General features: G+C 34.5%; 1 protein-coding gene across 1 annotated transcript in view; it reads left to right on the top strand.

The window, feature by feature from the left end:
* Nucleotides 1-11602, top strand: part of LOC145664376 (ubiquinone biosynthesis monooxygenase COQ6, mitochondrial-like) — a 94111-nt gene extending 82509 nt beyond the window's left edge. Inside the window, exons 4-5 of the mRNA XM_081731027.1 lie at nucleotides 7212-7260; nucleotides 11188-11602. Of these exons, the coding sequence (XP_081587153.1) occupies nucleotides 7212-7250 (39 nt within the window). The 3' untranslated portion in view covers nucleotides 7251-7260; nucleotides 11188-11602. The remainder of the gene's footprint in view (nucleotides 1-7211; nucleotides 7261-11187) is intronic.
* Nucleotides 11603-12046: the final 444 nt, after the last annotated feature.

Genomic DNA, 12046 nt, shown 5'->3' with positions numbered 1-12046 from the left:
AATAAGATTTTTCACATATTCAAAGTTTCGGACCTAAAAGTAACGTGTTACTTTCGAAGTAAAGTAACAGTTACTTTCTTAAGGCAAGTAACGCGTTACATTTTTACAAGTAACTTACACTGGCTGGAAGCGACAGGTTATGCTCAGATCTCACTCAAGCATAAAACACAAACACGACGTTTAAACAGATAAAGAGACTCACTTTAATATTCGGCCACCACATTGTATTGGCGTTTTATCTTCTATTATGAACTACAGTAAAGTAGAGTGATAATATTGTTTATGCTATGTGAAACCTCTATATATTCTGCTACTTTTTGCAAAAATTAAGCCATAAAATTTTAACTCTAACGTACAAAAATCAGAATATTTCTTCTCAAACAAAAATTATAATCATTTTAATATTCGGCCACCACATAATGTGGATCTTTCTTGTAGCCTTCTTCGTTGCAAGAAAAATGTTTTAATGCCTACTTGGATACCCATTATTGAGTATCACCTCCTTCAAGTAATTTTGAATATTTCCAGTTATTTTTGCGGTATATTCAGGAGCAATATTGGCCCATTCTTCTGTTAACCTTCTCTCAAGTTCCTCCTTTGATTTTACTGCCACATTCCGAACTCTAGCATCGAGTTCGTCCCTCAAATTTTCAATGGGATTGAGGTCCGGACTTTATGATGGAGTTTCGATAATTTTGGGGCAGTTGTACAGAAGCCACTCACGTACAACATACGCCTTATGTTTTGGGTCTTTGTCGTGATAAAATTTAAAAGTCTCGCGGATTCCAAATTTGTCCCCACTCTTGTGTAAGGTCTCTTTTAGAATGTTTAGGTATTGTTCTTTTGTCATTTTAGCATTTATAGACCTGAGTTCATTCACACCGACAGCAGATATGCACCCCCAAACCATTATGTTACCACCACCATATTTGACTGTTGCTAGTAAATTCAGTTTCCTTAGTGTTTCAGTAGCCTTTCGCCACACTAGAACCCTGCTATCTGACTTTAAAATGTTGAATTTGCTTTCCTCAGCAAAAATAACATCCTTCAATCATCCTGGTTCCTTTCGCACGTAGATTTTAGTGAACTGAAGCTGTTTCTTACTGCTCACTTTGTTGACAGATGGTTTCTTTCTAGCTACCTTTCCGTGGTATCCTTCGTTTCTCAGTACTTTCCGAACAATCTCTGGGTGTACATCCTTTCTACACCCTTATAACAATTCCGCTGCAATCTTCGGTGCACTTAATTTTGGGTTTTTCTTAACTTTTCTCACACTCACACGTTTGTCTCGTTCATTTAGCTTGCTAGGGCAACCCTTCTGCTTCACGGATTCTATCCTGTCTTCATTCTTATAACGTCGCAAGATGTCACCGACTGTACTTCGTGGTATATTCAAGAGACGGCCAATATACATATTGGAATCCCCCTTTTATGACGAAAAATGACCAGCTGGCGCTGCTCAAACGTTGTGTTACAACTTTTTCGCCCCATTGGAAGTGTTATACTGCAAAGCCAATACCCACTCACACTTCCTAACACGAAGACGAGGAATGAGTTACACATACCACGTTCCTTCCTCCAATCATATTGTTCTGTAAACTGGAGATAAAGCAGTAAGATCATTAAGTCATTTTAGTGGCCGAATATTAAAGTGGCATGATATGAAGGCAGTTTGTAGAAACATAGCAGTTAGTTAGGCATAGTTTGCATTTACAACTTTTACACATTATGAAATAGTACACGAGACATGATAGTTGTTCCCTGTCATCACTTACAAATTCCTATGTATTTACATTAATGCGTCCTTTGACATAAATGACAACAATATGGGGTGGCCGAATATTAAAGTGAGTCTCTGTAAGTATTTTCCGAAAACTAAAGCTGATCTAAGATCTCATGTATAGACAAATGTCTGTGTGCGTTGCTTCAGAATTGTAATCAATTTATCATTCAACAGGTACATAATTCAGAGGTTCAGAAAGTTACGTTTTATTGATAGATTATTTCTCTTAGTCTCTCTCTCTCTCTCTCTCTCTCTCTCTCTCTCATTTCACACACACACACACACACAAAACTCAGCAGACGGTGATAATGTAAAATGATGTAGAATGGACGACCTCTCTAATTTTCAAAGAGAACAAATTTCCAATACCATCTGTTATACCTAGAAACCCATTAACAATCGTGTTGGGGTTGATATACTGACTGCATTCACTCAACTAAAAGCTGTCTGGTATGACCAGAAATCCAGTAACAGTCTCGTTGAGGTGTCAATGTGCTCACCGCACATCATTCAACCAAAAGCCGTCTGGTAGGCACAGAAACCTCCAGTAACCATCGCGTTGGGGCCAATGTGCTGACCACATACCAATTATAAGCCGTCTGGTAGGCCGAGAAACCCATTAACTATTATGTTGGAGTCGAAATGCTTGAGCACAATGTACGCGACTAAAACCCTCAAATAGGACCAGAAATATAGTAATGATGTGCTGACAACACATTACTCTACTAAAAGCCGTCTGATAGATCTAGATAGATCAGTAAGAATTGCATTGGGGCCTATATGCTGACCATGCTGACCATACATCACTGAACTGAAAGCCGTCTTGTAGGCTTAGGAATTCAGTAACAACCCATTGAGATAATATAAAGACCTTTATACGAGGTAACCTCGTATAAAGGTAACCAAGAAAGTTCTGTCACTTTTTGTCGAGATATGTGTTCAATTGGCCCTCACACCGTGAGTTGAATGCGAATGGTGATAAGGCGAAGGACAGTTGTTTGTGTGGGTAACTTTATATCCAACATACTACGTGCTTGTGGCAGTTCAGTTACACCCTAAACTTGCGTAAGAACAGAATGAACATGGGACTTCCACAGAGCGTCATAAGGGCGTGTATGCTGTACGAGTTCAAACTGGGGTCGAACGCCGCTGCAGCGGGGCGGAACATATGCCAGGACTTTGGTAAGAGTGTCGTGACTACGCGGACAGTGCATCGGTGGTTTAACAAGTGTAAGGGCGGTGATGAAACACTTGAAGACGCACCACGCACCGGAAGACAAACACATGTACAAACTGAAGATCTTCAGGCAGCAATTGAGGTGAACAGTGGACAGACATGTGAGGAACTGGGACTACAATTCAGTGTGATTGGAGAAACCATTCGACAGCACCTCCCATCAACTTGGGAAGCACTACAAGTTGTGTCCTACATGATTTGACTCCGGGCCAGAAGGCAAGGCAAGCAAACACCTGTGTTTCTTTGCTGTCTTGTCTGAGGACGGAGCCATTTCTGCACTGGATGTTGACATGGGATGAGAAATAGGTCATGTGCGAAGCTCCACGGCACTGTCATTATTGGTTTGCATCCCATGAACCGGTTCCGAAACATCCAAAATAGCACTGCACCAGAAGAAAGTTCTGTGTGTTTGGTGGATTGCTCGCGACATTGTGCATCGGAACTGCTACCAGCTGGTCAAAACATCAATGTAACTTTGTACTGTCAGCAGTTGAGCCGTGTTCAAGAAAAAGTCAAAACACTGTTGAATCGCAAAGGGGTCCTCCTGTTACAGGACAACGCAAAGCCTCACGTGGCTAGGATGACCCGGGAAATAATTCTACGCCTTGGATGGGAACGCCATTGCATCCACCATACTCCCCGGACATTGCTCCGTCCGAATTCACCTGTTCCATTCCTTGGGTAATCACCTTAGAAGACGCCAGTTCAAATCCCTAGTAGAGGTGCAGAATTATTTGATACTTTCTTCACTTCACGGCCCACCAAGGTTCTAGCGCGATGGAATCCATGGCCTTTCAGAACGGCAGAGTAGATAATTTTCGTAGATCTCGTAGTAGTCTTTCCAGTTTTTTTAGACATCTGGCATCGAGTTAATGCTATTTATTGCTTGATTAGAGGGATGTTTGCTATTTATGAGTGTTTATATGTTATTTATTGCGTTGAAAATATGTGTTTATTGACAATTTATGGCTGTGAAAGTTAAAATTCGTAGAAAATACAATTTGACTGAAGGTTATCTTGAAAAAATAAAACTTTATTGTTGTTTTTGGTACGTTGTTTTATCATTTATTATTGACAATATGTGAAACGATATTGGAAAAATCCTTGACACATGAATTCTCAGAAATGAAGCCTGGAGCAGTCTACGACTTGATGCAAGGCCAAGTTGAAAATAACGCTTTATTATTGGCTATATACGAATTCTTTGAAGATTTACCCATCTTTGTTGTAGGATACACTTGTGATTCTGTGTTGGTATTTATGAGGAAATACTGTCCTTCACCCGAAAGGAGCCGTGAAAAAATTAGGATTGACCGTTAGATACACCACTTAAGTTTATAACTACCATCAGATTTAATTAGAGACTGTGACCTTCACATAGATACCAGTCCCCCTCAAAAAAGATTTTTGGAACACAATTGTGCAATTTAGTTACTGTTAAAAAAGAAAATGTTAGGGATTATTGCCTACTTTTTAGAGAGCTTTGTGAAGATTGCATTCTAGATGTCCTTCAAGAAATTTTTTACTCCTTTACAGAAAAAAGAAAATAAAACCCAAACTTGACATTGAACTTTGAAAAGCTTTATGTATTGTCCCCCTTTTACGTAACAGTTAGGTTGTTACATGAATTTGTTTCCTCGAGTTTTTGTAGATTGTATTGAAACGAAACTTAAAAACATTCTTTATTTTATTGCTTATGACTGCTGGAAGAGAGACGCGCCGGATCCCATATTGAACGAAAGGCTGGAAGGGCGGAGGACTGAGTTGCCCAAACTTGTTTTGACGGGAAGACCTGTTTATAAAATTGTTATTGTGAACGAATGAATATTAACTCCTATGATTAAAAATGTATATGCAACATGTAATGTCCATGGTGTATGATGAAATCATTTCTTGATTTGTAAATATTGTGCCGTATGGTTATATCACCTAGGTTAACTTATAACAGTTTACTCTGTGCTAACAATTCCCTTATGATAAATGTTGGAATGAAGAAAGTGAGAGGAAAACTCACGAGCAAGGTGTTTGCTCACTACAAATTTACTTGATTGGAAATCGAAGCAAGATATCTCAAGCAGTGGAGATGTGGATTGTAGCAGCAATACACTAAATACTTAGAAAATGTTTAAATAATTTGTGCGACCTAGGATTTCCCAACTAACAGAGAACAAGACTTTTTCACTGTGGTACTAGCCCTTAGAAAGTGATAGGAATCTTTACTTAGATAATATTGATTGACACTTGTTTATGTTGAGTTTAGTAAAATGGTTTTGACGAGGAAATAAACCAAGAACCTCATATACTAGAGACCTCTTTACCACTGAGACTATATGAATTTATTAAGTTTATTGCCAGAGAATTATTTTGTTAGACTAACTTATATGAATGCATTTTTGTCGTAATATTCCCTTTATGAAAAAAATAGCGGAATGAGGAAGTGGGAGGAAACGGGTAACTTTAAGAAGTCTCACGGACTTGATTGTGATTAGAACAATTTATAGAATATACTTTTTGTTATAAGAACACTAAAAACATATGTGGAACATATGGCTAGGCTTTGCATGAGAAAATCCACCAGCAGAAATAGATGCTCTATCAGTGAACTAGCTTGTATTATTATTAATTATATTAATTGGGTTCATATAACACGACTTAGTACAGAATTTTTGTAACTAGATTTGAGTTGTGTTGATTTTAGATTAGTGTGTCTTTTATCAGCACTGCTATATGAGACGTGAACCTACTGATTAACGTAGAATCCAGACTATATACCTCCGCCAGGAATCGAGTTGAGTTATCTTAATTTTAGATTAGTGTGTCTTTTACCAGTACGGCTATATGAGACGTGAACCTACAGGTTTTAACGTGGAATCCGAGCCACATGAGCTCCCGCCGGGAATGGAATCCGAGCCTATCACGCCAAAGGCGGCCGCCAGGAATCGAATTTGAAACCTTACATACGCATTAAAGGCAAACATGATGTTTTCAAATAATTATTACTCTTGTAATTCTGTAACACGTAATGCTTCTACAAGATGAGTACGGAATAAAAATGTGGGACATACGGTAAAATACATAAACAGAGTTTCTTAAGACCGACTAAACTAAAACAGTTGCTACATGAAATGAGTTTTTGTGCAGTTTAAGGTACCTCGAATATATTTTGTAGACTAGGTTTTAATTATTGATAAGATGTAAGGAAAAATAAGTGTTGAATGCATGGACATGTATGTCATGTGTACAGTAAATGCAATACAATGTTTATGAAATTGATTAAAAATACATACTTGGTGAGGCTCTTAGAACATAATTAATTGCCATACTTTAATGAACTTTAGTTACACATATACTAATTATATAATGAGAAAAAAATACTCACAGAATCTATAAAACCCGATGGTAGACTACTGGGCGTCTTATTGCAGTGTGAAGGATACGGTTTCTTTAACCTCGAAGTAAGAGGAAAGGTGGAATTGCTTCTTTTTCTTTTTTTAAATGTTGTTTGCAACCATCCCGTTATTGCTATGAGGGGTTATCGACCATATAGAATTCCAGAGAAAAAAATGGTTGTACAATCTTTTTAGAGGAACCTTTTTTATTATTATTGTATGGAATTGTGAAAATTGGCGTGGGTTTCTTCTGATCAATATAAAAACTGAATTTTGAAGATCTCTGTCATTTCAAGATTTAAGTTACTTCAATACAGTGTGATTCTTGTTCTTCTTTCAACATTGTTTTTTTCATCGGCACCACTTCACCTGTTCTTATATTTGAAAAGGTAAGTGGACTTCTGTTTTCTTAAATATATTCAGATAAAAATTCATTTTCATTAATTTATTACAAGATATGAAACATTTTTAATATTATTATTGGAAAATTATCTTAGAGTAATTCTTGTTGATTGGATGAATTCATTTGGAAATCATTAACTTCTTTTTGTTTCATATCACATTTATTTTACCAAATACATCCAAGTTGACTTATACTATCCTGAAAACATAGTATTTTGAGAAAGAATTGGAATTTTGTTCTTAATTTCTTGGACCTAGCTTATTGAAATGAAAAATTTCTTCATTTTTCGGAAAGGATTAATTTTATAATAAATACTCATTTGATTTTTTTCTTAGCACTGATTATTTTTGTAATAGAAACAATTCAAATATAGTAATTCATTTTTTTCTTTCTTTTTAGATTACACCATTTCCAGGAGTTCGAATCACGTTCCAGTAAGAATTACCAGGTAAGAAAAATAATATATTTCTTATTATTATATAATATGTAATGTTGAAGACATACAAATGTTATTTTTCATGGAAGTCCACAGAATGAAATCAATATTATTAGTTGGATATTAACCGTGTCTAGAATACATATTGCTTTTAAAGTTTAATTGAAAACACATTCATCATCATCATTATAGGTATTTTGCTTTTATTGATAGGCCACAGCTGAGAAGCTTCTATGCTCCACCGCTAACCTTTTTTGTTTTTGCGTGCGATCTTTTAGTTTTAATATTGTCCATTAATTGTAGTCCCCTTAATCCTTTGCCTCTTTTTTCCGATATCATACTCTCTGGAACATCCCTCATGATAGATTCTTTTCTTATGCAATGTCACAACCAATTTCTCTTCGTCTTCCTAATAATGTCTAAAAAATGTTCTTTTCTCACGCACCATTTCTAACATCCTGTTATTTCTTTTCTGCTTTACACAACTAATTCTTACCATTTTTCTCCACACCTACATTTTGAAGGCTTCCAGTTGACCTGTACGTAATGTCCACGTAACAAGCATTAGGAAAACGTAAATTACAAATAGTAGACACCAAATTCATGTTTATAGCTACGAACTGAAATTAATGCCGAGCTTTTCACGTATTAGTTGAATTGATATTTTATATTTGGACTGATTGGAAGACAAATGGTGCATTATTAAACCATGTTTTATATACAAACTTTTGAACACATTTATTAAAAATTAGCGAGTTATCGAATTAATAGCCTTTTCACAACTAGACTATATGAGACGGGGACCTCAAGTGAAATGTAACTTTTTGTCGTGAAGCACGTTAGGGTTTTTGTTAAAAATAAGTACATGATTTGATTATTAAAATTGTTTTTACGGTTTTTGCGCAATAACTAGGGTATATGAGACGGGGTCCTAGTGGTTAACATCGAATTTGAACTACATGGCTTTGCCGAGAATTGAACACTGCTCTTTCACGGTAAAGGGGTGCACGATAACTAAGAAGTTACGAGGAAATTTTATGAAATGTAGTGTTTTACAGAGGATTAAGATCGAGTTTTGAATTATAGGTCTGAATTACATTTATTTATTTTGATACGTCTGTACAATATCGTCCTTCAGTGAACGTCTATTTGTGGAAAGATACAAAGTGATATTTGTTTGTGTGTATGATGGATCAAGATTTGAGCATTTATTTGTTCTGAATGAAAGAAATCTTTATATTATTTTGTGAAAATGGTAGATGTTAGATTCTGTATGTGATTACTAGATTGTTTGAACAAAATAAATCATAATATTTAGTGAATTTATCAGAAAGAGTAATGAATCATTTATGCTAGATTAAACGATTTTTTCATTTTATATTTGATCTTCCTGTTGGTGTTTTTTTCCATATATTGACAGAATAATTTAATTAGATTGTTGAATAGAGTTGATCGGTATTCATCAGTATCCGTTGATCGGTATATGACATATGCTGATGATGTAAATTTAATAGGGGATGATAGGAGAACAGTAGAAATAAATGCAGAGATCTTATGAAATGCTTGCAAGGACATGGGTTTAGAAGTAAATGCAGAGAAAACTAAATACATTGAAGTGCGTCGGGACCGTAATACGGGAAATTGTGGAGGGGTTAAAATATTAAATAATACTTTTGATAAAGTGTTTAGTTTCAAATATTTAAGATCAGTATTAACAGAGGAAAATCATATTTACGGAGAAATTAAATGTCGACTAAAAGCATGGAATTCGTCTTATTACTTGGTTCAAAATCTCTTGTCGCGAATTCTGTCGAAGCTTAAAATATATAAAACGTTAATCATGCTTGTTGTTCTGTATGGTTGCAAAACATGGTCGCTTACTCTGAGGAAAGAACATAGACTAAAAGTATTTGAGAACAAGATCCTGAGACGAATATTTGGACACAAGAGGAATGGGAATGGTGGAAACTTCATAACGTAATTTATTAGATCGTTTATTAATCATGGTTAGGGTCGTAATAAAAAGAGGAAAACGGCCATTAGGAAGATCTAGGCGCAGATGGGAGGATAATATTAAGATGGATCTCGCAGAGATAGGAATATAAAGTAGAAATTGGATGCAATTATCTAAGGATAGAAGTCAGTGGAGAGCTTTTGTGAACGTGTCACTAAGCCTCCGGGTTTCATAGGCCATAGAGTTAGTTAGTTAGTTGAATAAAACGATACTTATTAACTTAAGAAAAATTTTTAAGAATATTATTACACACTTTTTCTAAAATAGAACTGATTGCTAAACAGATTTGGATTGCTTGTTGTTTTATAATATGATATCGTATTCTTAATTTGATCGAACGGCTTACGTATTTTTTCATAAGTAATTATAGTAGAATCATTATTATAATCACTTTTAGTAATGTTATTGGAAAAATGGAATCTTTAGTTTCCACGATTATAATGAAAGTAAAAAAGGATTCCTCCGAGAAAATGTAGAAGCATGATGTTTGTGGAAGATCTAAACTGACAACATAAATCAAGAAACCCTTGCATCAGAAACGAAAGCTTTACCATTGATTTTTCGCGTCACCCTTATTTATATTATTATTATTGAATTACTATTATAGTTTGAAATATAATCAGTGATTAAATCCCTTTACAGAAGACAAGATTTCCTTATCTTTTTTTATCATCTAAGATTGTTATACCGTTACGTCTCATGACATGTACACAATTCAATGAAAGGATATCTTGACATATGTTGCCTAGCCTGAAAAAAGAAAAGCTTTCATGCTTTTTTGATTGAATGATTTGACAGTATATATCGTAGAAAAGTGTATATATCATTACATGTGAGTATAGAAAAGAATTCCGAAATTAGAATATAGAGTTGGACATCTAAACTTATTGTTCCCTTGAGGGATGACATCTTTCGGAGAGAGAATAATCCGTGAAAGAAAATGTTTGTTTAATTCCTACATGTTAGGCAGCCCAATATGATTTAGTGTAGTGTTGTATAATCCCTACATGTTAGGCAACCCAATATGATTCACTGTACTGTTGGGTTATCTAATCTGAACGATAACTGAGTTTTACGTCTGACGGTTATACCGCTACGCTAAAGGAGACGGTGATTTGTTATATCATCACTTTACAAAAGAAACCACTTAAAAGTATATAAAATCCCAACAAAAGCCAAGCACATGTTGTTTGTCCACCACAATTTATAAAAATAAATCCAAACTTAATGTTTGTTATGAAAATGTTGAAATAATTCGCGGGCGCTAGGATTAAATCGGAACCCCAAGCACCAGAGGTGAACGCTGTATCACTGAATCACCAAGACCCCCAAACATCATTTGAATTCACTAAATTTTATTTATTATTCTAAGCTATGATAAAACACTTGAAAATAACCTGTGGAATAAGGAAGAATTGTGCTTGTTTTTCATAACGAAATTTGATTGTACTGTCCAACTGACTTGATCATTTTGTTGAAGTATAAATATATGTGAATTAACTCATATTTTATTCCAAAGAGCAATAAGAATAATACTTGAGATGATTAAAGGCAACGGTCCGTACGATAATCGGATACCTTCATATTACAAGAGCAATACATGAAATTAAACTTACATAGACTTTTAATTTTGTAGAACTGAAGTTTAGTCTTGAAATTTTTGTTGACTTAAAAGATGAAAAAATTAATAGTATTAGAGGTATGGTAACGCTAAAAAATGATAGGATATAAGAAAGAAAGGAAAAGTATCGTTTCATTTTAATATTTGAATATGTCTTAAAATCTATACATTTTCATAATAGAGAAATCTTCTTGATTTCTATTATAAAATAATTGTCCAAACATAATTAAAGTCAAATATTTGATATGTAAACTTATTAATATTTGATCAAATACTAAAAAATTCGATTTCTTTATTATTTCAGATTATGGAATCAGAAATATCCCTTTGCGAGCATACTACATGTGCTGTACGATATTGTGAAGAAAAAATAAGGATGAGGGGGAGTAAGCAATTTTATTTCTTATCAGACATTTGTCCAAACAATAAAAACAATTTAAAATGTCACTCATGCAATGCATGTGTTAATACAGTGTTTTTGGACATTTTTACTAAAGAAAAAAAGATACATGAAATTCTGGGACTACCTTGGTGTTTAGAAGGAAAGTGGAAAAGAAGAAGAGAAGTAATGGAGTCTATAGAAAAGCAAGAAAAGAGCAGAAAGAACATAGAAGAGGTGGTAGATGATGAAGCCGAAATCATTTTAGGCATATAAATATAGAAAAAAACTGTACACAGTGAAAAAAGAAAGAAAAGAAATCCACATATTGTAAATAGCTAAGGAATAAAGTGATTTCTAATTTAAATCTAATTATATTGAAAATTTGATGTTTTATTTCAAGAAAATGTGAATTGTTCTTTTTCCCATTTTAATGTGTGAGTTATTTTAAAATATTGTTTTCAGCAAAAAGATTTTTTGAGACATGAACCTGCAACTTATCTGATTTCAATCAGTTCAATTGACTTGTTTTTTATTTTGTAAATTTTCAAACCTATTTGAGACATGGATCTACGGAATAAGTTGATATCCGAACCATATAAACAAATCAAACTCACATTTATCTTTGTCAAATGTGGATATGAAGATCTATTATTATTATTATTATTATTTAATTTAACAGATATGGTCTTTAGGCTAAACTAGACTATTGATTAAGGAACGTGAATGACAGAAAAATTAATTTGTGCTCTCTCGCCAGAAATCGAACTCCGAACCACGTGTA

The sequence above is a fragment of the Thermobia domestica genome, chromosome 11 (genome assembly GCF_964235325.1).
Source record: "Thermobia domestica chromosome 11, izTheDome1.hap1.1, whole genome shotgun sequence".
Lineage (NCBI taxonomy): Eukaryota > Metazoa > Arthropoda > Insecta > Zygentoma > Lepismatidae > Thermobia > Thermobia domestica.
This window is presented reverse-complemented; position numbering and strand designations above follow the sequence as displayed.